Genomic DNA, 27,280 nt, shown 5'->3' with positions numbered 1-27,280 from the left:
ATGACTCATGAGATCTGTCATAATTTAGTGTTTCTCACCTGTGTTTTCTTTCCTGGTGTAAGTGTGCCTGTACACAAGAGAGATCAGAGGACAACCTTGGGTGTTATTCCTTGGTCACTGTCTACCTCATTTTAAGAGATGGCCACTGATAAGCTCAGTGCTAGCTGATTGCACTAGCCTGGCTGGTTAACCAGCCTCACAGATAGGTTCTCACTGGCTCCTCCCCAACATCCTTCAGCTTTTTTTGCTCAAATATTACTTTCTCAGTGAGCTTTTCCCTGACCACTCAGTTTCCTCTTTCCAGCATTATATGTTTGACTTTCCTGTTTCATTTCCCCCTATGCCAATGTGGCTTCTGTACCAAACTGATCCATGGTTTGTTTTTGTTTCTTTTTGTTAAACTCTACACTCAAGGAGGCCCTGGCCACAAAGAGAAGAGGTGTTCTGGTACACAGTAGCTGTTCCGTAATTGTTCTGCAAATCAGTCTGTGACTCCCGTGACAGCTAGAACAGGAGCAGTTCAGGATGCTGGCTGTGGCGGTGCCCGCAATTGTTTCCCCTGCAGAACACACTCAACAATTCTCCAACTTTAGAAACTTCGAGGAGGCCACAATTAAGGATTCAGACGATGAAGGATAGGGGAATCCCCTTCTCAGGAGGTGAGTCAGAGAGACAGGTGACAGGGTGCAGAGAGGTGATCAGAGCGGTTGGTAGGCACTGAACAAGCCAGCTTGGCCCCTCCAGTTGTGCAGGGAAAGTGACTGAATTAGTTACTCAACCCCGCTGGATTTGCTTTGTATTTTAAGGGGGAAAGTCCATCAGGCCTTACTCTTTTGCAGGTTATTGCGGGGATCGAAGGCAATCACCATGCAGGTAGTCCAGAGGAATGCTGCACAACGCAGGTCGGGCCGTGGGGCAACAGAGGAGGAAGTGGCAATGTCTGCGTGGCATCTAGGGGAGGGTTCATGGAACGGAGGGAGGGGGAGGTTAGGAGGATCTTGGCCCGTGAGCAGAACAGTCAGTTGGGTGGAGGCAGGGAGTAAGGAGGTGTTTCCTGGGACAGGGGGCGGAGACCTGACGACTATAAGCTCCCGGAGGACTCAAGTTCATTGAGCTTCTGCAGACACTGGGCGGCCTTCAGTACTCCCGCTGTGACCATCACCTGTGGACCCTACCTGCCAGCACCTGCAGCCGGCACTTGTATCAGGCCCCAGCAATGGCGGGCCAGGCGTCCTTCGACACGGATATCGACACCCTGACCCGCTTCGTCATGGAGGAGGGCAGGAAGGCTCGGGGCACCGGCGAGTTGACCCAGTTGCTGAACTCCCTCTGCACCGCCGTCAAAGCCATCTCGTCTGCGGTGCGCAAGGCGGGCATCGCACAGCTGTGAGTTAGACCTCTGGTGGCTGTGTCTGGTCTATTAGAGCGCCTACGTGTCCTCCTCTCTGGACCCCCTACTGGTAGCCAGTGTGCCCTTTTGACACCTGAGATTCCTGAGATCTCCTGCTGCACACAGCCTCCATTCTCCTTCCTGGTGATGGAGCAGGCACCCTGGGAGGGCTGTCTTACAGGTGCACAACTGCTCTAGCCCTCCTCGGGTCTCAACTCTCCTTGCTGCTCTTCCCAGCCTCGTGGTAAAAGTGGGTGACTTACCAGCTGCCCACCTGCCAGCACCGGCACCTTCCTGCCCATTTCTCTTTTAACCCCTGTTACTCTCTTTGGAATTTTGACCCCAAGTTCAATTTCTAATCCAATATCATCCTCATCCTAGACTAGTTTCGTTAAGCATCTGGGAAGAAGCAGATGTCCAGCGAAGTCTGGCTGTCCACATGGTGCCCTGGGCGCTCCCTCTTTCTGGGGCTAGCTGCAGAGACTCACCTTGTGAGCAACAAACCCTCTCCCTATTTACATTGATGCCATGAGCAGATCTTGCCCAATTAGTGAAGAACTCAAAGACAGGGCAGAAGTAGTAGATTGCTTTTGATGGAGCCAAGGAATGGATCTCCTTCTTCTGAACCATTTGGGGACCTTGATTTGCGGACCCTCCTTCAGGGGCAATTGGGGAGGATTTGAGATTCTGCCTTTGCAATAAGTTTCCTTGCAGTGGGTGATTGTTATTATTATTTTATTATTTTTTGGCTTTTTGAGATAGGGTCTCACTTATATAGCTCTCACTATTCTGGAACTTACTATGTGTCGACAGGCTGACTTCGATCCCACAGAGATCTGCCTGCCTCTGCCTCCTGAGTGCTGGGATTAAAGGTGTGCACCACCACACTTGGCATGGTGGGTGATTTTAATGCTCTGATCTATAGTTCATACTGTAGATAGTAGGAAGTGAAGGAACATGGAGTCTCAGAGACACCTTCTGTTTTAAAACTACAAACTCTTTTTTACTTTGTTCCAGTCTGAGCACATGTTTGGTATCTAACTGGTCCACATACAACTGAATGGAACCTGGGTTTTCAGATTGTCTGTATACTTCCTTAATATTTCTCATACATATGAACAATGCAGAAATGCTATGTGAGGTTTGTTGCTAACTTGAGCATATAATCCTTTGAAATGCATTTTTAAATTCTCCTCGAACAATACGACATGGGTTATTTATTTCTTTATGCATTTATTTCTCAAAACCTCTGTTTCTACTGTGTGTCTTGGGTGAGATAATTCTTAAGAACGAAGCACCTGGCCACACTTACTTTCAGATGCCAAGCAGGGCTAGGCCTTGCTAGAGAAAGCTAGGAACTGCTATGTTAGAGGTGAGGACTCCTTCACTACTTTGTTTTTGACCCTAAGGAGTCTTTCAGCAAGCACACACAGGTAAAGTCCCACTTCATATTAAATCTACAGTGCACAGATTTAACTCTCTGAGGACCTGGGGGCTTTGTAAGAGACAGCAGTTGGTGTTTTTTACATTATTTTAAAATGCACCAGTACTTGTCACAATTCCAGAGAGACCTAGAAACCCTAAATCTGCTGTGAGCTACTCTACTTTTTAACTAACCTCAGATAATGAGAGTGGGTTTTAGCAGAAGGTGCTAGTTTTGGCACAGAAGAGAATGTGTATTAATAGACTAGACAATCATGACATCAGTTTTGAAAATATTATCACAGATTTCTTAAAGATTTGTACCCATTGACAAAAACACCAAGCCATTCAAAAGATAGGAAGGAAAAAGAGCCCCCCCCACCCCTGACCCATGCCAAATCCTCAGGGTACCCACTGCTAACTGTTGTTGATTATTTTCTCAGAGGTTACTTTATGCTAAAGTAAATGTCTACATGAACATGCATTTACACATTCCTATGTAGCTAGCAAACAAAATGGGACTGTATTTGCCATGTTTTTCTCCAATATATAATGAACATTCTCTGTCATCAGGGTGTGACATCCTCCATCTTCTTTTAAACTGCTGCATGGTGTTTCACTGAGCAGACATCTCACGAGTAATGAAACCCTTCTGCAGTTTTGTGGCATTTAAGTCCTCACTACTCTGGTTATTACAGTGGTAGAATAGGTGTTGATGATGGTTACACGAGTAGCTGATGGGAAGAAGTTGAATTCTTGTGGGACAGGGAGCTCGTGACTATTAACTGTATGACATACAGTTGAACTACTAGCAGACAGACATGATCTCGACAGGCCTCCAAATGACCACTAGTAGCCAGATATGATCTTGACAGGCCTCCAAATTATATTCATTTTGTCTTTGAAGTGTTGAATGAAGAGCCTTCAAAGAGCTTATTAATCCTACCAATTGGCCCTAGAAGAGCATGCATCCAAAGGGATGGGGTGGTTGCAGATCTTGCAAGAACCTCATCTGGACTGGTTTCCAAAGCTCAGCCTGATGTCTCACAGGGAGTCAGAAGAGTTGTAATTACGGGTCATGTTGCTACCCTATCTCAGTCAACCTTAAAGTTGCCACTGTTGCCATTTCCATGGTTCCTAACACGATATCTTGAGGCAGCATCTCATATAGCCCAGGTCAGGTTCTGGGGAAGGGAAGGCTAGAGGTATGGAGTTAGAGGAGAAAGCATGGAAAATGGGTGGAAAAGATGAAGGAGTGACCAGAGCTATAGTAGCAGAGGAGGCAGAAGAAGAACCTGGCAAAGGTAAAGTATGGATTGAATTTGAAAGGCAAAGAGGGTTGTTCTCAAAGAACTGGTTCTAGCAAATAAGAGTAGAATCATTCTATCAAACATGAAAGCAATACAAAACTCCAAAATGGAATTCCAAGGAGGACTTGACTTCTAGAGGCTGGGGAGCAGTGAGGGAATGTGGAATTTTGGAAGCCTTATCTTAGGCTATTGCAGAAACATGCAGTCATATTCTGAGGGCATCTAAGCCACTGGACTTGACACATTGGCCCTGAGAATGTCACAACTGGGTTTAGAAGAGCAGGGAAATGTGGAACCAAAGAGCCCATTTCAGAGAGAAGGAGCTGGGCTTAGATTCCTGGGCTGACATTTAATTAACGTGGTATGGATGAGTGGTGAAGCATGTGTGAGTCTCAGTTTCCCCTCTTGTAAGATAGGGACAACTGTTCTTCAACTTTAGAGTGTTGTGTGAAGATGAAGGAGCTTACTAATCACATATTGATATCATGACTGCTTTCCTGAAGACTTTTACTTATTTCTTTTGTAAACTGTTTTCTTTGTGCTTTGCCTTCATTCTATTTTGCAGCCACCCATATGCATATCAGCTGGAATATATTCTAGGCTACAACATCTGGAAAAGTGTATGTGTGTAGGTCAGGGCCAAACCTTTGCTGCTGTTTCTCAAAGGGTATCTACCTTGTTTGTTGAGACAAGGTTTCTCATTGTCCTGGAGTTCACTTACTGACTAGGCTAGGCAGGCTGGTCGGTGAGCTCCTGGGATCGGCCTGTCTCTGCCTCCCCAGCACCGAAATTACCATTGTGTGCTGCCATGATCTGTTTTTAATGCTTTTTTTTGTTTGTTTGTTTGTTTTTGAGACAGGGTTTCTCTGTGTAGCTTTGCGCCTTTCCTGGATCTCACTCTGTAGACCAGGCTGGCCTTGAACTCACAGAGATCCACCTGCTTCTGCCTCCTGAGTGCTGGGATTAAAGGTGTGCACCACCACCGCCCGGTGTGATCTGTTTTTAAAACCCTGGTTCTGGGGATTGAGTTCAGAAGGGCAAACTCATTACAAACTGAGCCATCTCCCAGCTCTCCAGAAATGTTTCTTTTTTATACATGAGATCTTCCTCGTTTGATGGAGGAAAACAATAAAGAAATTCAGCTTTAAGTCTGGAATTGTGGGATAACTAATGTGTGCTTACACTTGTCTTCACATTTGCAGAATTTATGGCACAAAATTACTTAGAACAGTACCAGATTCTCTTTTGTTTCTTGGCTTATCTGCACCACATAACTTGAGTGCATTGCAAATCTCATTCCAGGGCAGATTCAGAGCTGGCCTCATACCCTGACATCTGTCCATCTGCAACCTGCATGAACAAAAGCCAGGGTTGGGGTTTGTGACCCTGAAAAGAGCTTGATTGGCACCTCTTCCATGGATTTCTGAACTAACCCTTGGATTTTCTCCCTGGGTGAATGGTTGGTCATTTACCACAAGATGAATCAATAACAGGGTGGAGGTGGAGTTACCCAGGACTTTAGTGATAAGACTTAAATCATAATCTACTTCCCCTTGTCCTTGGTTAGATGTTCTGACAACTAGTATGGTCCTCCTGCATGCTGCCAAAGTTGCTGCTGCTCACAGCTCTGCTGTAGACTCTGGGAGAAGGGAAATGGCCTGTCAATCAGGAAGTCAAGGATGTCATTTTAGGGAGTCAGACATGCCAAGGGACATGTCTTTAGACCAGGTGTGTCACACTCCCTGTTTCTGGCTAAGTCCATCAGGTTGAGCTTAGTCAGGGAGTTTGGACAGATAGACAGGGACCACATACTTGGTAGGAGGAACATACAGAATTTGAATGTAGGTCTTTGTGCTGCAGACTTCTTGCTAGGACCTCTCTTTGCTTCTCAGCACGGGCATGCTAATGTTGAAAGAACTAGGGGGAGGAGTAAGATGATAATATTTCTTGAATATCTGTCTACACAAGGGCATCATTTAGAGCCTTTGACCCTTATCAACTCATTCTTCACCCTCCCCACACACTATGAAGCTGATCGTCTGTGTTCCCATGTTATTTATAGTTGAAGAATCAGAGGCCGGGGTTTGAAGTGCCTTGCACAGGGCTGCTAAGTATGTAGTAGAGCTGGGATTAGAGTCCTGGTGATCTGGAGTTCCAGCCTGTGGCTTTGACTGTCACCTCTTTTGTTCTTCTGACAAGCTGGTGGGAGGGAAAAACCACTGTCCTTGCCTACACAAGTTTGTGCAGGAGGTACACATTAGTTTTTTCTTTTTTAAAAAACATTTTACTTATTTGTTGTGTGTGTGTGTCTATGTGTGTGCATGCATGCATACTATGGTATGTATGTGGAGGTTGGAAGACAGTTTGCTGGAGTCAGTTCTCTCCTTCCACTATGTGGGTCTTGGGGACTGATGGTCAGACTTGGCAGCAAACACCTTTGCCCACTGAGCCATCTCCTCAGCCCACAGGGTGCACTTTGATGGAGGAGCATGCTCATGTACAGCGGCTTTGTGGTGGGTTAGGGCCCGCTCAGATGGCAGAATTCATCCATTCAAAACATGTTTGTTGAGCACTTGCTGCACATTGGTTTTACTCCTGAAGCTAAGGATATGAGCTGAAGGGAATATTCTTTTGTTTATGCTCAAGAACTGTAAATTCTCAGTTGTGTAAGGTCAGTTCCTTTAGCAAATGCCATTGTTGTGTGATATTTTGCTTGTGCTCCTACCACCATGACAGTGTTATTGCCTGGCAACTGGAAATCCACTCTCCTGAGCCCAGTGTCTACCTTCAAGTCACATTACTGTGTTTTCTTGTGGTGTGTCTTAGTACCTGGGCTTAACAGGGGAAGCCCCCACACTTCATGTCCTAGAGACACTGTACAGCGAATAATCTTTGATTTGGAGGTTTCTGGAAAGGACTGTCCTTCTAGAAGAGGCAAGCCCTCACCCGGGGCAAAGAAGGGTTCTAAGGCAAGATGGAGGAGCAGTGTCACCCAGTGGCTGCCACATGAAGATGAATGGGGGTCCTGCCTTGAGTGAGACTGGTACCTCAGTGCAGGAATAAGGATGGTCTCCATACTGCTCAACCCTGTGGATTGTTATCTGGCCCACAGGAGTCTCAGCATGGACAGGCAGCAAACCTCTGTGACCCTTAGCTTCCTGAATGCTGGCTTCTCTGTGACCCTAGGGTCAAGCTCTCTCAAGATCTTGGAGCAAGTGTACACTACAGGCTTGACTTACCGAGTCACCTCTGCGGATAGCACTGAAAACACTCTATGATGCCAGGCCTCATGTTATTTATGGTTTGGTCAAGTGTTGAAGATGAATGCTCAGAAAAGTCAGCTGAGTGGATCAGGGGCTCTCTTTTATTGCATCTCATGAACTTCCTGGATCCAGGCATTATGGAGAAAGGCCCCACAAGTTTTAAAAAGATACTTCTTTAGATGTTTACACAGCATGAAGCCTCTTACTTCTGGAAATGCAGAAAAGCAAACTATTTCCTCGGAGGTGTTTGTACCTTTGCTTTGCAGTTATAGCTGACTAGTTCAGGGTTCTTCAGGTATTTTGGGTTTCTTCTCTTCTTAAAAAATAAAACAATGACAGAAAACAAAACAACAAAAACAAAACAAAATAAAACAACCAACCGAACACTAAATTCCAAGCAGTTTGAAGACTGGCATCGAGTGCTTTCTTGATCATCCAAATTAATTCCCCACCCTGCTACCTGACTTCTGCCCTCTCTGACTATCAGACTCACTTGGAAGCAGCCATTTTCTTGCTTGTCTTTCCTCACTGCAATATTAAGCCCCCTGAGGCAAGGGGCCTGGTCTGTCCTGTTCAGCACTGCAGCCCTGGCTGAGGAGGTCCCCAGGAAGTTATTTGTAGATTTTATGAAGGCTTAGTTTTTTAAGTAAAAGGCACTGGGGTACAGGAGTAGGTGGGACTGGGATCCATAGAAAGGAGGTCCATCCTTCCCACAAGTTGTGGTTTGCTGTGGTGTAGCATGAATCTTAGCAAGTCTTATTAATTCAACAAACCCGGGGCCAGTTATTGGGGTCAATGCTGGTAGATCAGAGAGATGGAACAAGCCACAGCTACCTCACCTCGCCAGATCCTCAGCTGGCCTTGTCTCCTCAGACTGGGGCCTCTGAGTCCTCATCCAGAATGGCTCTCAGCTGAATTGCTGCTCAAAAGCCTGAATGCTTAACCAGCCAAATGCTTAACCAGCCAAATGTTTAACCAGGCCAAATGCTTCTGGTTTCTGGTCCTCAGGCCTTATATACCTTTCTGCTTTCTACCACCACTCCCTGGGATTAAAGGCTTGCTTTCTGGGATTAAAGGCATGATGAGTCACCATGCCTGGCTGTATCCTTGAACACATGGATCTCTGCCTCTGGAATGCTAGGATTAAAGGCATGTGCTACCACTGCCTATCCTTTATGTTTAATATTGTGGCTGTTCTGTCTCTGACCCCAGATAAGTTTATTAGCATGCACAATATTTGGGGGAATACAATACCACACTGTGGTGTGAATTTCAAGGGATCTTGTGCTGGGAACCTAGTCTCCAGTGTGCTGGTGGTGTTGAGAAGTGGCAGTGTCTTTAAGGGGTTGGGGCCCCTCCCCCTCACACTGGCTTCTCGTCTCACTTGTGGTCTGTCCTTCATCCAGCCACTCTAACTAGCCATGGGTGCCAACCACCACTGAGGTGATGCAGATAAAAGGGTTGTTGTTACAGCCGGTGCTGTGCTTGTGCCTTCCAGCTCCCTCATTGAAGCAGCTCAGTGTTGCTTCAGGTTCTTCATCATAGTGTGGCAGACTATGGCACAGTGTCTGTCTGCAGGGCCCCAACACTCTGCTTGGGGCTCTTCTTTCCTCGGCCCCCACGTCCCAGGCTCCTCAGAACAGTTCCTATCAATCTGTGTTCCCCATTTTCCAGGTTAGAAGGGAGTGACTATGGTCCATGCTGACAAATAAGCCAAGCAGGCCTTCTGCTTGGTGCTCAGACTGTGTTGATGAGGTCTGCACGGGGGACTGTGGTTGGCATCCTGTATGCTTCTGTCCTCACTTGTCAGCACTGCTCCCCTTCTGAGTCAACGGTGGCTACAATGATGGCAGCTTCAAGCTAGAGGGAGGGAAACTGTCACCATGGGGCCAGTGAAGGAGAAGCACCAGGGATGGTGATCCCTACCAAGAGTCGAGACACCAGTGTGGACTTCACAGTTGACTTCAGAGAGAGGCGGTGTAGAAAGAGGAACAAAGACAGCAGACTGCCAGTCTAAAAGCTGCTTTGTCTTAGTGAAGAAGGAGGGGCAAGGCAGAAAAGAAGAGGTGGAGGGGCCAGAGGGCAGGATGCTGTTTTCCAGGCCAGAAGGGGTGACAACAACAGTGGCTGATGCTGACAAATGAGCCAACCAGGCCTTTGCTTGGTCATTTCTAGACTGGGCTGTGATTTGCCCAGCCATACAGAAGCAAGTTAGGTTTCAAGGGAGAAATATGTTTTCAACAGCTGAAGCAAGGGGCTGGGGCTGCAGCTAGTGGGTCCAGTGTTTGTGCAGCATGCACAAAGCCCTGGGTTGGATCCTCAGCTCCTAAGGTTTGGGTGTGGAGGTGGAGGCAGGAGGAGGATCAGTTCAGTTATATAGAGAGTTCAAGGCCAGCTGGGATACTTGAGATGTCTAAAAGAGAAACACAAAACAAAACAGTTGACACACTCAGTCACTGAAGTACTGACAACTAGTTCCCAGGAAATACAATAGACATCTCAGGGTACCATTGTGCCCCTACCCACTTCCAGCTCTGTAACTTAACCCTCACATCCTCTCTTCATTATTTGCCTCCTTCCTGCATCTTTCTTCAATCTGTATCAGTGACAACCTGCCTTCTCCTCATTCAAACACAGCCAGGCTGCATTTTGGATGAGCCTCTTGGGTTCTGGGAATTCTGCAATGATTGATTGCAGGTAGCTCACAAAGACAGAAAGAACTCAAGCTTCTCAATTCTTCCTCTCTGGAGGACTGATGTCATGCAGGGGCTGAGGATCATAAGAGCAGACCCTGTTGGGAGTTAGAGGGTCACTGACATCCACTCTGCCTGCCTGTGTGGTTTGACGTCCAAGGGTGTTGGCATTCCATCTTTCTTCTCTGTAAAATGAAGTGTGAAACATTTATTGCTGCTTTTCTTTCAGAATGATTTCTGTTACAAGCCAAAGCATCCCTGGGGTTAGCTCACACACCAGGCTCACTCCAACCCAAGCTTTCTTGCTTGTTTTAACCGATGCACTGAACTTCTACATGTGGGGGTAAACATTGGTTCTTGCACAAAACAAGCGGCATAAAAACCACCCATTATTATGTGTAAATCATAGACACAGTAATAAACACACAATGTGAAAACAGGGTAGTGCTCTGTTCATGGGGGAGGAGGAGAGATTGTTTTAAAAGGTTTAATAGGGTCACTACAATGATTGGGAAACATGAATCTGACCAGAGATGTGTGATCTCAGGACCGGAACGGGGCCTTTGGAGTGTCTCAGCCCCCGCTGCCAGCCCTTCCAGGCAAGGCCACCCTGGCATGCTGGTTTTCTCTTTTAGATCCGCTCATGCTTTCCCTCAGTGAGGTTCTGGTGGCCTTGGCTTATTTTCTGTGTTTTTTTTTCCCCTCTAGGTATGGCATTGCTGGCTCAACCAATGTGACAGGGGACCAAGTGAAGAAGCTGGATGTCCTTTCCAATGACCTGGTTATCAATATGCTGAAGTCATCCTTTTCTGCCTGTGTTCTTGTGTCTGAAGAAGATAAACACGCCATCATAATAGAGCCTGAGAAGAGGGTGGGTCTGTGTCTGCACTGTTGAAGGCTTGCATGTAGCTATTTCCCTTCTTGGCTGCATGCAAGATTTCATTCACTTCTCCAAGCTAGATTTCTAGGGATTACCCAAGCTCCTTCTATTCATTCCTGTCATCCTAAACCTCTGAACTCTGTCCCAGAGGCTCCATTGATCCTGTTCTTCCCATTTCTCCAGGGTGTGTCTCCATTCCTGAGTGGTCACTGCTGTGTTTAGGTATCTTCAAAGCCTGGCTTCTGCTAATTGCCTTTTCGATATGACCAATTCCCAGCCTTCATGATAGACCCACTGCCAAGCTGAATTGGCTCCACATTCCAGTGCCAGTTCAGGCGATGGGATTCCCTGGAGGTCAGATTGCTTTGTGAAGGCAGAGAACAATAGACAGTCTGTGTGACCCAGCATCTAGCTCCAGTCTGGCATGCTGTAAAGCTCAGTGACAGACATTTGGGGGATGTGGAATAACCACTGAAGAAATGTTCAACATTGCAGAGAGGCTCGGGGATTTCGGACATGACATGCTATAGGAGAGAGTTTGTTGAGCTCTTATGAGACAGTGGCAGCTAGTAAAGCAAACCTGAGACTAGAAGCAGTTATACTTACTGTCTTTCCTGGATGAAGGTGAGTTGGGGGCATGGAAGAGTAGCATTGGGAAAGAAAATCAGAAGCTGATTAAACATTCAGCTTGTGCTGACCTTAGGAAGGGGCAGCAGCCAGCTTAGAGTGACGTGCTCGACAGCCCTTGTAGCAGATCGCCACATGTCTCAGAAGTCCCCATCTTTTCTGCAGTGTTGGCCAGTGTTCCAGCACCTCACCCCCGCAGTGACATGCCATCACAGTGGCTGCAGTATTATTTTCCAGTCTGCAGTTTCCTGCATCCACAGGAATGAATTGTTAAGATCAAGCAGTCAAGGAGTCCCCTGAATCTGGGGCAGAACATTAAACATTCTCTCCACCCCCACATCTAAAGAAGCTAATTGGAGATGGAAAATTCCCAGTGATGAGCTGGTAAGCTGGCTCCCCAGAAAAATTTCTCCAATTTGTTGTACTTAAAAAGCTCAAGGGTGTAAATGTTCAAAAGCTGGACTGTACACTTGGAGTCCCTGACAGAGTTTGGAAGAGCCTGTCCAATGAGCTTGTGAACTGGAGCTGGCCAGCCCAAGCATGCCACTGATGTTTTGCTCCCACCACAACACAGGGCCTTTTCTCTTAGGAGTCATATCAGGGATATTGTTGAGAAATCTGTGCACTACAATTTCATGTAGCACCTATCAAACTGAGTGACAAATGTCTTACAGACATAAGTGCTCAGGACATCTTCCCTTCCCCTAAGGCATTATTTCTTTGCCTTACAAGAAAGAGAAACAAATGACTGCTTTTGTTTTTCTTTTTTCCTTTGCCTGCCAGGACACTCCCAAACCAAAATTATGATTCAGTTATACCAGTGATGTAGGAAGTTGTGATTTAATTATCTGTGTTTTACCACTTATATACTTTCTACTCTAAATGATATTTTCTCTGCCTAACATTTAACTGTCTGTCTGTCCATCCATCTTCTCATAACCTTCACTGACAGAATATAAACAAATAAGACTTTATTTCCCACCTTGTCCTTTAGCATTCATTCAGTGTGTACTTACCTTGTTTGCATTTTGTTTTCTTTGCCCAGGGTAAATATGTTGTCTGTTTTGATCCCCTCGACGGCTCATCCAACATTGACTGCCTTGTGTCAATTGGAACCATTTTTGGCATTTACAGAAAGGTAAGTGTAGTGTACAAAGCCATTGGATTTGATCAGAAAATGAATGTGGAACAGAAAGCTGGGAGCTTGAATAGATTCACGGCAAGGTCTCATTGCCCTGCACATTCTGTGCATGAAAGATCCACAAAACTGCTAAGATACAGTAATAAAATGCTGGTGGAAGAAGAGACCATTTCACTCTTTCAGACATATCTCTCTTTTACAAAGAAACTGAGATTTAAAAAATGTCAAGACAGATACAGTGACAACCTCCCCAAACCAGCCCAACCTGCTTTGTTTTCTTCTTTAAGCCAAAAATATTTTTTAAAAAAAGTTATTTTCATACAATAAAGAAAACAAAACCAAACAAATCTTTCCCATGAGATGATTCATCTCTCTCTAGTCCAGTCTTCCTCTAGAAATTGGCAGCATCCTTAAAAACACATTTGGTTTCCATAACTAAGGATGGGATTTTAAAAAGAATGGTTATTTGCCCTTGTGAGGGAAAAGCTTTGTGAATGATCCCACCCATTCTGCTTGATTTCCCCTCCACCACCTCAGTTGATGGCATCTACTGTGTGCTCCTTATGGGGCGACATGGAATGATACAACCTAATGCTTGTTACACTTGTGGCCTCTGAGGAAGGAGAAGAAAGACAATGCTCAGCAAGTGCTGGCTGTGCCCAGTGCTCTGCACTTGGCAATCCCAGGCAGCTGTGAGGGCGTAAGCTGTACTTCCAGGGCAAAGGTGTTCATTGTTCTGACTTTTCAGGAGAAAATGCAATCAGGAAGGGTTAGGGTTGGCTGGGGGAGGAACTTCTGATCCAGAGATTCTTTTGAGTTTGTGAACATTGCAGAGAAGTAGTCAAATTCCTCATTTCAAGGGCACAGAAGAGTATAAGGGTGTTGGATGACATCATTCAGGGGTGGCATGAATGCGTGGTGCTAGGCATGGTGAATCTATGCAGGACTCTCGTAGGTGGACAGCTGTTTCTGTGAAGCCTTAGGGCAAGGGAGGAGAGATAATTAGAGGCCTGTGTCCCATCTTTGTGTCACTGGCTTCCAGGGAGGAAGGTTACTGTTAAGATAATCCTGGCAAGCAAACCAAACCGACAAAGGGTGTTCATTTTCTTTTAGTGACACATGGACCAAATTTGCCATTTAGGGAAACCAATTAAAATTTTTTTTTCTCTTTTTCTCACCAACTGCCCAGCCTCTAGTAGCCCTCATTCCCTCTCAGGTTCTGTGATGCCAGCTTTAAAATGTGCGTCTTACTCTGGGTCGTGGGGGAGAAACGTCAGCAGCATCTGGCCTGTCCTTTAATGACTCCAGAGAGATGCCACAAACTATATTTCTGAGAATTTCTTTGATGTGGGAGTAACTGACCACACTGCTCAGTGAGTGTGTGTTTCTATTGACTGATGGAAGCACACAGAATCCATTTTCCCCTGAGACATTCAGCCCTGCAGCCCTGCGCTAATCTGTTTAAATAACGATGGAAGAAGCAGGTGAAGACAGAGGCCTATAATCAAGTTTCATTAGTGGAGCTGGCGAGAAGGCATGCTGCTTTTTGGAAGTGATAATGGAGACATGAGGGAATATTACATTAGGAAGATGTGAAGGGGATGTTGATTGGAAAGAAGGATCCTGATGCAGGAAGCTGGACTGTGGTAGTGATGCAATCAGAATGCTACTGTTGTGCAAAGGGAGGCAACCTCCGGGGTGCTGCTCGCTTTCCTTAGCAGTGGTTCTCAACCTGTGGGTCAAGACCCTTTTGTGGGTTGAGTATTGGATATCCTGCATATCAGATGTTTACATTAGGATTCATAACAGTAGCAAAATTACAGTTATGTAGTAACAATGAAAGTAATTTTACAGTTGGGTGGTCACCATGACATGAGGAACTGTGTTAAAGGGTCATGGCATTAGGAAGGATGAGAATCACGGCATTAGAGGAATATGCTGCCATGCATCTGGTTGATGGCTGGACTGGAGAAAAGGACCACAAACCAAAATGAATATATGTTTTGTTTTCTCTTTTGCTCTAGAAATCTACTAGTGAGCCTTCTGAGAAGGATGCCCTGCAGTCGGGCCGGGACCTGGTGGCAGCTGGCTATGCTCTCTACGGCAGTGCCACCATGCTGGTCCTTGCCATGGATTGTGGTGTCAACTGCTTCATGCTGGACCCGGTGAGACATCTCTGAGGTTGGGTGTTTGGCTGGTAGCTTTGACCTTGTGCATGGTGTGTGTGTGTGTGTGTGTGTGTGTGTGTGTGTGTGTGTGTGTGTGTGTGTATCCCAAGTATGTGGTGCCCTCGGAGGTCAGAAGATGTTGAATCTCCTGGAGCTGGAGTTGCAGGTGGTTGGGAGCCACTCAACATTGGTGCTACAAATCTATCCTGAGTCCTCTGGGAGAGCAGCAGTGCTGAACCACCTCTCCAGCCCGCCTTTCCTTCCTTCCTTCCTTCCTTCCTTCCTTCCTTCCTTCCTTCCTTCCTTCCTTCCTTCCTTCCTTCCTTCTTTCTTTCTCTCTTTTGTTTTTTGTTTTTGTTTTTTACAAACAACAACAAACCACACACACACACACACACACACACACACACACACACACACACACGACAAAGCACAGCATGGTGTCCTCTGTGAGGGGCAGTTCACTCTTGAAAGGACTGTGGGAGTGTGTATGGGGTGTGGCAAATCTGCTATAAATCAGAACATTGGCTACCTTTGATGCTTAACACAACTGCACTTTCACCTCCCTGGGAGCACAGGCACTTAATAAATAAACTAAGACTGGAGTGGAGGGTGACAGCACAAGTCAAAAGTCTCTGCATGAGGCCTCAGGGGAAAATAAGACAGGTTCAGAGCAAAGTTTAATCTGAGAGAAAGGTACAGCTTCTGAAAGCAGTGATGTTTGCTGAAGTATCATCTTAACTCCTCATCCTCCTGCCTCAGCCTGTCTAGTATTGGGATTAGAGTTGTGCCCTCTCATGTCTGGCCTTGTAAGCTTTCTTTCTTGTTTTATGGAAATCACTGGCACCCTGGCACCCTTTTACCCCCTCCATCCTTCTCACCACTAGAGACTTTGGCTGCAGTCACTGCACTGAGATGAGGTGTGGTCACAGTCCATGCTCTGTTCATCTGTCTACCTTTCTCCCTTGTTTCAAAGGCCATTGGAGAATTCATAATGGTGGATAAGGATGTGAAGATCAAGAAGAAAGGTAACATCTACAGCATTAATGAGGGCTATGCCAAGGACTTTGACCCTGCCATCGCGGAGTATGTCCAAAGGAAAAAGTTCCCTCCAGTGAGTGAGTAGGCAGGTGGGACTGGTGTGGTGTTCATCTTTGGGAGGAATGTCCTTGAGAGGAAAAGAGACACTTGGCATTGAGAAAGGCCTGGACTTCATCTGGGACTCTTGCTTTATGAGTAAATCTACTGATGTAAATTATCCTGGAGATGAAAGGAGAGAGAGGTGGAAACCATAGAACATAGGTGTTGGGGCTGGAGTGCTTGCTTGGGGACACCAAAATTGGAACATTATTTAGTCTTTATCTCCAAGCATAATCTAGACAATAAAGTCAACCAGACGAGCTCTTTTACGACAATAAAGCATTTGTGTTTCTGGGGCCCCTGGACCCCAAGCACCTACCACATGGGGTTTGTGCCTTCAGGCTTATATTCTTGATGACTTTCTGCCTGTTGTATTGGGATGGTCGGTGGCTGGCAGGAGAGATGGCTCAATGGCAAACTGCGTGCTGCACAAGTGTGAGGACTGGAGACTGGTCCCCCAGGTCCAGCTCACAGTGGGCCTGCTTGCCGTACAGTACAGGGAGGCAGAGGAAGGATGGCCTGAGCAAGCAGGCAGCTAGGACAGCCAAGTCAGAAGCTCTGGGTTCACGTGAAAGACTGGGTCTCAATATATAAGGTGGAGAGTGATGGAAGAAGACACCAGGCACCAACCTCTAGCTTGCACATGCACATACATTCCTACAAACCCATGTACATACAAACGTGTACACAACTGCATGCATACCATCACACAGACACAGACACAGACACACAGACACAGACACACAGACACAGACAGACAGACAGACAGACAGACAGACAGACAGACACACACACACACACACACACACACACACACACACACACACGATGGACAGTGTCTACTTTAGTATCTCACTACAGAGGTTACTAGTTAGTGAATATGAAGAAGAAAAATGGCTGATTGCCCAGGGGGCTCTATAGGGGTGTTTGATTTTGCCTTACCATTGCTGCCTTTTCCTGAGGATGACGCCCACATATTAACATGACAATCGGGGTCCTCAAAGCTGGCCCCAGGCTTTCTCATAGCATGATTTTCCCTCCTTTCCCATACACAATCCCTAAACACATGCATGCTGGCATGCCCTGTGGCAACAGCACTTACCTCTATGCTGTTAAGCCCTTGCTTGTACCAAGTCCTCTCCCACAAAACATATAACTTTGCATATGCTTAGTTCTTTAGTTTGACAAAATCTTTGTCAACCTTCAAGTTAAATTTTTTCATATTGCATGTTCCAACCTCATAGCCAGAACCAATCACACTCCCTTGAGACTACTGCTGGAAGGTAGACTGCTGGAGATATTCAGGAGGTCATGTGCCCACGACTTCCCTTCTTCTTCCCTGGAATGGGGTTGTCTTAGGGTTTACTAGTGCTGTGAAGACACACCACGATCATGGCAACTCTTACAAAGAAAATATTTAATTGAGGGGGCTTGCTTACAGTTCAGAGTTCAGTCCATCATGGTGGGGAGCATGCAGGCAGTGACACACTTCCAATAGAAGGTGCGACCCAAATTAAAGGTGTGCCCTCCAGCCTCAAGGTCTGGATTAAAGGAATGTGCCATCCAGCCTCCTCATATAAGACCACATTTCCTCCAACAACGGCATACTTCCTAATAGTGCCATTCCCTATGAGCTTATGGGGGCCAAATACATTTAAACTACCACAGGGATTTTCATTTCATGTCTTAGCTCAGCTCCAAGTGAGCATTTTGTAAGATACTTGGTAAATGACTATGGAATGGAATAAACATCAGGGACACTAATACTACACCCTTTATCTTCCATAGCTCTAATTTTTTGCTGCTCTTAACCTTGTAGGATAATTCAGCTCCCTATGGTGCCCGATATGTGGGGTCCATGGTGGCTGATGTTCACCGAACTCTGGTGTATGGAGGGATCTTTTTATATCCTGCCAACAAGAAAAGCCCCAGTGGAAAGGTATGTATATCCCCAAAGAAGTGAGCAAGAAGCAGCAGGTTTTGTTTCCAGCCTGGAGATATGATTTCCTTAGGTAGAAAGGTCATAGAGCTGATGAACTCTCCTGTGGTTGCTAAAATGTCTGTGACAGTCTCTAGATTTGAGGCAAGGCCCAGACTGTATCAACTAAATGCGAAAATGTCTCATGAGGGCCCTTCCAAAGCTATGGCAAAAGAGAATTAATGGAACTCCAACAGGGGACTAAAAGCACTCAGAGCTTCCAGGGGGCATGGGTTTGGCTTGCACAGAATGGGTTCCATTCATAGAGAGAAATGAAATAGCCCTGTCTCATTACCAAGATAGCAAATCAAATATGCATTGCAGAGAGGGGTCTGCTTTGATGGCTCCCAAAAGGCATAAAATAGGATGTAGCTAATGAGCTTGGCATTCGCTACTTGGAAAGCGATGTTGTCTGATGAGGGACAAGGCTGTGGGGAAACCCAGAGCTTCCAGGTGGATTTTTCCGCTGACTACACTGACCATGTTATGGCCAGCTCTCCAGCAAGTCACAGGGCTGGTGTGCCTTCCAATGCTGGCTAGGGGGCATCCTTTGCGTCTTCATGCAAGGTGGCAAAATGCTTCCTTGTCAGATATTCTGTCCTCTTCCCCACCTCTTTTGTTTTTTTGTGACAGTCTCATGTGAGTCAGGCTGTGTAGCCAAAGGTGACTTTGAACTCCTGATCCTCCTTCATCCATCTTCCTAAGGCTGGGGCGTGTGAACCACCGTGCTGGGTTTTACATAGTACTACAATCAAATTCAAGGTTCTATGTATGCTAGATAAGCACTCTTAGCAACTGAGCTACACCCCCAGCACCTCTGTTTTATATGAAAGAAGAAATAGGAGGAACAGTGCCCTTAAGATGTCAGGAACTGAGATTGTGGGTCTGATGGGTCTGTTCACGGCTCATGGTGTCTGCTTCACTGAAAGCATTTTTTCTTTGTTCTTTTAGCACACCTGTCTTGCTGTAACAGTCCAGAAGTATTCAGCCAACTTGCTTTATTGCACTTTTCTCAAGTGATTCACTTTCTTTTTCTTTGACAGAAATGTGGAGGTGCTTCCCCTTTTTCAAGTCTGGCCCTGATTCCCATATGGAAACAGAGTCAGGAAATACTAGCACAGTCTGTCTGCTCTACAGGCCAACTGCATGAAAATGTGCTCAATAAAAAAATTAATATTCACAAGCAAACATCAAGATATATGGCAGACAAAATCCCAACCCTAGAGCATTAGGAGGCTTTCAAGAGGAATGTACAGGGCTGTGGACAATAGTGCACTGTTTGGAGGAGCCAGTCTGCCTTCCAGATGTCTGCAGCCAGACACCACTGTGGATTTTTAAAAATGCCTTTAAAACAGACAGAGCTCCATCCAACACACACGGAATCACTCATTAGGTCCAGTCTCTGGCTGTAAAGAGTTGGGAACTGTTAGTACTGCCAAAATGTCACTCTGTCCCAAATCCAGGTGGTCTGCCTTATGTTTGCATCAGGTAGCTGGCTAGCTCTGGCTCCATGAATGGTTTTATTCACCAAATAGCTAATGGTTTTGTCTCAGATGCATTGTGGGAGCACTGAGGGAACTTTCCTAATTGAGAAGGAGAGAGGGAGAGAGTATCAGTTACTATGGAAACTCCCACCACCTCTGCAGAGCTTTACAAAAGAACAAAGTCCCCCACCCTGATGGTAACACCTTCTAGCTGAAGGCCTTGGTCTCTGGTCTTGTTTTCCAGCTGAGGCTGCTGTATGAGTGTAATCCTATGGCTTTTGTCATGGAGAAGGCAGGAGGACTTGCTACCACAGGAAAGGAAGCTATATTAGACATCATTCCCACTGACATCCACCAGAAGGCACCAGTCATCATGGGGTCTCCTGAAGATGTACAGGAATTCCTGGAGATCTACAAGAAGCATGCGGCCAAGTGAAAGCAGAGCCTTGTATCTGGACTTGCAACCTCAAGTGGCACCACCCCATTCTGACTGTGTGTTGTATATTCCTAGACAACAGACCTAACAGTGTGGGTAGTTCCACAGTTCAATGCTTTGCAATGCCCAGGACTGCCTCACCCACATGCCATAATGCCATTGTAACAGGCAATATGTATTTTGAGCAGGAGAAGGAGAAATAAACACATTCTTCCTTTATATTTTTTGTACGTTGTGTCAACAGAATATTAGACAAATCATCTAATCTCTACAACAGCTGCATAAGTGCAATGCTATGTTGAGTTCATTTTATCCATGATGAAATGGAGAACTGAGGGTTGATGAAATCTGGTGAAGGTCTCCAGCCAGTGGGTAGTAGGCAGGACTGGGAGATGAACCCAGGCATCCTAGTCACTAAACTCAGTTAATGTCACTTCTTATATGTGCAGACCTGTTCAGTTTTGGCTGTCTCTGCCCTTCTAGAAATAAATGAATATCTGGCTTCTCAGCCTCCTGCAGGTACCTATAATGACCCAAGATAAGATGACAGTTTATGTTACTATTCAATGGTATTTTTTCTGCAAGAATGGCATTGAACAACAAAGTTGTATAATTTCTAGGGAGGGTCTAGTTGTCATAATGAAAATGATTGACCATATGAGCTAAATTTATGGAAGTAAGCTGTGTGCCAAGCAGATACTTTTTGGGTCACGGGGCTTTCCTGAGAGGACCTGCCACAGCTGGTCCTATGCAGATGGAGCACAGTGAGAAATACACCCATTTGGCACACAGTCTATTTTGCACATGGTTCATCCCTTTCTGGATCAGAAGTTCAAGATCATGGTAAGTTATATCAGGTGTTAGGAATTCTGTCTGTCTGTCTGTCTGTCTGTCTGTCTGTCTGTCTGTCTGTCTCTCTGTCTGTGTGTGTGTGTGTGTGTGTGTGTGTGTGTGTGTAAAATGTGCTTTTTTTCACACGTGAATGCTCCACCAATTCCATGTTCTTAGGAAACTTGGTTCAGTCACAAGCCTTAGATTTGCTTTTGTTTGCTGACCAAACTGCAAACTGCCTGGTATCGTTTGATTGAGATGTGGGTTCAGGGTAGCTAGAGTTTTCCTGCCTGGCCCACAGTCAGGACAAATCTGTCACCCGCCAGTCCCACAGCCGCTCAGACCCAACCAAGTAAACACAGAGACTTATATTTCTTACAAACTGTATGGCCGTGGCAGGCTTCTTGCTAACTGTTCTTTTATCTTAAATTAATCCATTTCCATAAATCTATACCTTGCCACGTGGCTCGTGGCTTACAGGCATCTTCACATGCTGTTTGTCATGGCAGTGGCCGGCAGTGACTCCCTTTCCCTTTCTGTTCCCTTAATTCTCCTCTCTGTTAGTCCTGCCTATACTTCCTGCCTGGCCACTGGCCAATCAGTGTTTTATTTATTGACCAATCAGAGTAATTTGACATACAGACCATCCCACAGCACTTCCCCTTTTCTTCTTTTTTCTTTTATTTTACAATACAATTCAGTTCTACATATCAGCCACGGATTCACTTGTTCTCCCCCTCCCACCCCCAATCCTTCCTCCCAGCTCACCCCCTATTCCCACCTCCTCCAGGGCAAAGGCTCCCCCGAGGACTGAGATCAACCTGGTAGACTCAGTCCAGTCCCCTCCTCCCAGGCCAAGCCAAGTGACCCTGCATAAGCCCCAGGTTTCAAACAGCCAACTCTTGCAATGAGCACAGGACCCGATCCCACTGCATGGATGCCTCCCAAACAGATCAAGCCAATCAACTGTCTCACCCATTCAGAGGGCCTGATCCAGTTGGGGGCCCCTCAGCCTTTGGTTCATAGTTCATGTGTTTCCATTCGTTTGGCTATTTGTCCCTGTGCTTTATCCAATCTTGGTTTCAACAATTCTCGCTCATATAAACCCTCCTCTTTCTCGCTAATTGGACTCCTGGAGCTCCACCTGGGGCCTAGCTGTGGATCTCTGCATCCAGATCCCTCAGTCATTGGATGGGGTTTCTAGCATGACAATTAGGATGTTTGGCCATCCCATCACAAGAGTAGGTCAGTTTGGGCTATCTTTCAACCATTGCCAGCAGTCTATTGTGGGGCTATCTTTGTGGATTTCTGTGGGCCTCTCTAGCACTTTGCTTCTTCCTATTCTCATGTGGTCTTCAGTTACCATGGTCTCCTATTCCTTGTTCTCCCTCTCTGTTCTTGATCCAGCTGGGATCTCCCACTCCCCCAAGCTCTCTTTCCCTTGACCCTCACCCTTCATTACCCCCACTCATGTCCAGGCTGTTCATGTAGATCTCATCCATTTCTCCGTCATTGGGCGATCCCCATGTCTTTCTTGGGGTCCTGTTTTCCAGGTAGCCTCCCTGGTGATGTGAGTAGCAGTCCAGTCATCCTTGTTCCACATCTAGTATCCTCCTATGAGTAGTCTTGAATGCATTGGCATAGGAGATCACTTCCTAAATATAACACCAGTAGCACAGACACTGAGAGAAACAATCAATCAATGGGACCTCTTGAAACAGAGAAGCTTTTGTAGAACAAAGGATATGGTCAACAAGGCAAAGCGTCAGCCTACAGAATGGGAAAAGGTCTTCACCAACCCCACATCTGACAGAGGACTGATATCCAGAATATATAAGGAACTCAAGAAATTAGACATCAAAATGCCCAACAGTCCAATTAAGAAATGGGCTATAGAAAACTAAACAGAGAATTCTCAACAGAGGAAACTCAAATAGCTGAAAGACATTTAAGGAATTGCTCAACATCCCTAATCATCAGGGAAATGCAAATCAGAACAACTCTGAGATACCACCTTACGCCTGTCAGAATGGCTAAGATCAAAAACACTGAAGACAGCTTATGCTGGAGAGGATGTGGAGCTAGGGGAATTCTCCTCCACTGCTGGTGGGAATGCAAGCTTGTACAACCACTTTGGAAATCAATATGGTGCTTTCTTAGAAAATTGGTAATCAATCTCCCCCAAGATCCAGCTATACCACTCCTGGGCATATACCCAAGGAATGCTCAATCATACCACAAGAGCACTTGCTCAGCTATATTCATATCAGCATTGTTTGTAATAGCTCAAACCTGGAAACAACCTAGATACCCTTCAACTGAAGAATGGATAAATAAAATGTGGTACATATACACAATGGAATACTGCTCAGCAGAGAAAAACAATGATATCATGAGGTTTGCAGGCAAATGGATGGATCTAGAAAAAAATCATCCTGAGTGAGGTAACCCAGACTCAGAAAGACAAACATGATATGTACTCACTCATAGGAGGATACTAGATGTGGAACAAGGATGACTGGACTGCTACTCACATCACCAGGGAGGCTACCTGGAAAACAGGACCCCAAGAAAGACATGGGGATCGCCCAATGACGGAGAAATGGATGAGATCTACATGAACAGCCTGGACATGAGTGGGGGTAATGAAGGGTGAGGGTCAAGGGAAAGAGAGCTTGGGGGAGTGGGAGATCCCAGCTGGATCAAGAACAGAAAGGGAGAACAAGGAATAGGAGACCCCTTTTCTTTTTTAAAAGGAAGGTTTTAACTTTCACACATCTCCAACACCAGCTTGGTATATTTGGGAATTTGGGAATTTGGGCGTAGCTTCTCTTACTACTTCCTGCTGGAGGGGGGCGCTGTATCTTATAGGAACACAAAGAAAATTTAAGGATCATGGAGTAGTCCGTGAGGCTGTATTGTCTGAGCCAGTTGCCTTGAAATGGTTCTGGATGTTGGGCCATGGTGTCATCAGAGACCTTTCAAGTGGTCTTGGCTGGTCAAACCTGATGTATCTTAATCTGGAACAAATCCATAGCCTCTGGCTTTCTGTGGAAACAAAAGCAGAGCCTCTTTTTCAAAGAAACATATCCTTATATCCAAATTTTGAAGTCAAGGTACCTTTAAAATAGACATTTTGGCATAACTCAACAGCTTTTACAATCAAATGTTTTTCTTCAGTTACAAATATCAAAGAGAACATAATCCAGATTCTCTGTGTGGTAGCCATGTTTACGTGGCTTATTTTTTATATTACCTTGAGCCTATTGCTTTAAACTGCAGCATTCTAAGACTGAAAGGGCGCTGGCACTGTGGCTGCTGGCTCCGCCCACTTCAGCTTCCCAACATGGTAGTGGTACATTTTCCACCAGCTCTGGGAGCCATCAACTCTCAGAAATAGTGGGTCTATGCTTCTATCAAAGCAGCGTATAGCCCAGAAACCTCTTTTTTTGCTTTGTACTAGCAAAGGCTAAATTCATGAAGCAGCTTAATGTGCCACTTGCAGAGGCCTCATTCCCACCATACTGCAGGTCGAGTGCACACACCAGGAACCCGCCATAGTAGCTCAAACACACAGGCTGCCACTAACTTGAGAGAAACAACTAGCAACTGTTTTTAGCTCTGTTTTAGAATCTTTTTACTCAGGTTTTAGGTGGAAACTCTTGCCAACACATTGGGCACCATTTGTAGATGTAACCAACCATCTTATTAAATAAGAAACACAGAACCAATGCAAAGAAGAAAGCCAAGAGATCAGAGCTAAGAGCCTTACCCGCCTGATGCAGCTAACCTCTTTAGCCAAGAGACCTCTCCAAAAGAGACCTACTTCCTGTCTGTTTGTCTTTATATAGACTTTCTGTCCTGCCTTCTCATTGATTGTAGACCCAAACACATGACTGCCTCGTCACTGCCTGTCTGTAGAGACTTCCAGGTCTTCTATGGTATTGAGATTAAAGGCGTGTGTCTCCAATGCTGGTTGCATCCTTGACCACACAGAGATCTACCTAGCTCTGCCTACCAAGTGCTGGGATTAAAGGTGTGCACCACCAACTCCCAGCTTTTGCTATGGCTCTAATAGCTCTGAGCCCCAGGCAACTTTATTGATTAACATACAATTAAAATCACATTTCAGTACAAATAAAATACCACCATAGTTCAGTTAATGGAATGCTTTTCAAGAATGCTTATTTGTATGCTCTGAGTACCTCCAAGTTTTTCTCTGTATGTAGCCCCGAGCCAGGAACAGGATCCAGAGCAATAACAGCACAAATATCAGCTCTGTTCTGATCACTCTTAGATTCAGTCCTGGAGGTTTTTGGATGCTGTCCTTGGACAGATGAGGTGATGGTCACTATCACATAAAAATGAATGAGACATGGTTTGTACAGAGTGGTCTTGTCCTGAAGTAGGGGTTCCTTCTACTTTCAAACACACAGCATCTCCTCCCCTCACATAGCAGGCTGCCAGGTCTCTTTAGTGTCAGCAGAAGCAGGAAGTGTCAAGAGACTCCAGTCCCCACCCACTTGGTTTGTTCTTCCAGTTTTCATAACTCTGCCTCTCACCTTCCAACTTAAATCACAAAGGAAACCAGCAGTGGGTGCATCTACCGTGTATGCGAGAGGGAATCTTGCAGATTGACTGGAAGCAATTCCTGCTTTGGCTTTGACAAGGGCAGGTTACACACAGGGCCTTGGATGAAACAGGTCAGGCAGGGCAGAGATGGAAGCTCCACTTTAGCACCATTAGCTCTCAAGCCCTTGAACTTGATCCTCAGCCTCGGGTGTGGGAATCATTTCAAGATGCCTGTAGTTGGTTCACTGGTTCCCTCTGGGAAGACACATTTACATTCAAATCTCCAGGATAGGCTGACATGGCCTTATTTGAATAAAGGGTCTCTGCAGGTGTGATGAAGCTCAAGATTTTGAGATGGGTTCATCTTGGACCCCATGGGTGGGCCCTAAACTCAGCAAGTGTCTTTATAAGATCACATAGAAGGCCATGTGTATTAGTCAGTTCTCTAAAGGAACAAAACTGATAAACTGATTGTGTGTGTGTGTGTGTGTGTGTGTGTGTGTGTGTGTGTGTGCATGTACATGTGCACACACACATACACATGCACACATATGCATGCATACATGCACACACACATTCGTGTACACACACACACACACACACACACACACACACACACACACACACACACACACACACAGAGTTATTGGAGGGGCTTGCATGCCACAGCCTGTAGTTCAATAATGGCTGTCTCCAACAGAAAGGCTAAAGAATGAGTTGTTCTGTCAGTGAGACAGGAGGTCTCAGCAGTCCCAATCTGGTGTTGGAGGTTCATTTGTCCTGATCCACTTAGACTTGTGAGTGTTTTCCAGGGAACACAACCAGGTCACCAATAACTCTGTCACTAATATGTCAGCAGTCCTGAAATACCTGTGAGGGGCAGCTGTCACCCTGCCTCTGGACTGTCACCATGGCTGCTCTAAGTTTACACTCTGTCATGTGCCCCCAAAAAAACTTTGGCATTTGCAAAGGTCAGCAGCTGCCATCACAGACCATGTCGTCAACTTGAACTTCTACCGTTTAAATGCCGCTGTGCTCTCACTGAGCACAGTGCTTACTGATTTGATTAGACTGGCTGGCCAGCAAGGCCCATTGCTCCTGCTTCCTCCCCAGAGCTGGGATTACAGGTATATTCCAATATGTCTGGTTTTTAACATAGGTCCTGAAGAATCCAAACTCAGGTCCTCAGGCCTATGTGGCAAGCACTTTACTAATTAATCCAATCATCCAGCTGTCCCTCCAGCCCCAGAATGAAGCTTTTAAAGGGACCTTTGACTACTTGAGAGGCAGACTGTCAAATCCATGGTCTTTTGAGAAAAACAAAATAATAATACAAAAAAAAAAACACGTGCACAAATTACTCTGAATTTTCAATGACTTTTAGCTAAAGACAGTTTAATGAAATAATTATCAATGGAAGATATAAAATTGTAGGGCAATGTACAAGCCCTCAGTTTTGTTATTTACTTGATATAGAATCTTGATATGTTACCCAGACTTGGCACTCAGCTCTCCGGTGGAGATAATTGACATTATATATATATATATGCTTATGGTTCTAGGTACACTAAAAAGTGACAAGGGCACAAGTTTCTAAGACACTGAGCTTGATACCAGGCCTACTGACTTATTTTTAATCCTTACAACCACTCTACAAGTTGTTATCTGAATTCATGAGGAAACTGAGGTTTCAAGAGTTTAGTAATACTCCTAAATTATCCACATAGCAGGTAGCCAGCTTAGGAGGCATAGACAGGTCTGTCTGCAGTCACAGAAAGTGAGGTTCTCATATAAAAAGAATGCTGCCAGCTCCACGCACAGTTCATTCTAGGGCACTTTAAAAAAGTGTTTCTTTAAACATTTTTACTAGATCATTTTATGTATATGAGTGTTCTGCCTGCATGGTATGCCTACCACTTACATGCTCGGTGCCCTTGGAAGTCAG

The 27,280-nt window shown here is 45.6% G+C and overlaps 1 protein-coding gene across 1 annotated transcript; it reads left to right on the top strand.

The window, feature by feature from the left end:
• The first annotated feature begins 1,005 nt into the window (after positions 1 to 1,005).
• Positions 1,006 to 20,151, top strand: Fbp1 (fructose-bisphosphatase 1). The gene is made up of 7 exons (XM_006981724.4): positions 1,006 to 1,386; positions 10,787 to 10,949; positions 12,631 to 12,723; positions 14,751 to 14,891; positions 15,871 to 16,008; positions 17,854 to 17,973; positions 19,741 to 20,151. Exons 1-7 carry the CDS (start codon positions 1,217 to 1,219, stop codon positions 19,930 to 19,932), a joined length of 1,017 nt encoding a protein of 338 aa, XP_006981786.1. The 5' UTR covers positions 1,006 to 1,216; the 3' UTR covers positions 19,933 to 20,151.
• The last annotated feature ends 7,129 nt before the right edge of the window (positions 20,152 to 27,280 follow it).

The sequence above is a fragment of the Peromyscus maniculatus genome, chromosome 5, assembly GCF_049852395.1.
Source record: "Peromyscus maniculatus bairdii isolate BWxNUB_F1_BW_parent chromosome 5, HU_Pman_BW_mat_3.1, whole genome shotgun sequence".
Classification (NCBI taxonomy): Eukaryota; Metazoa; Chordata; class Mammalia; order Rodentia; family Cricetidae; genus Peromyscus; species Peromyscus maniculatus.
Note: the sequence above shows the minus strand (reverse complement) of the source record. Positions and strands in the feature narration are given on the sequence as shown.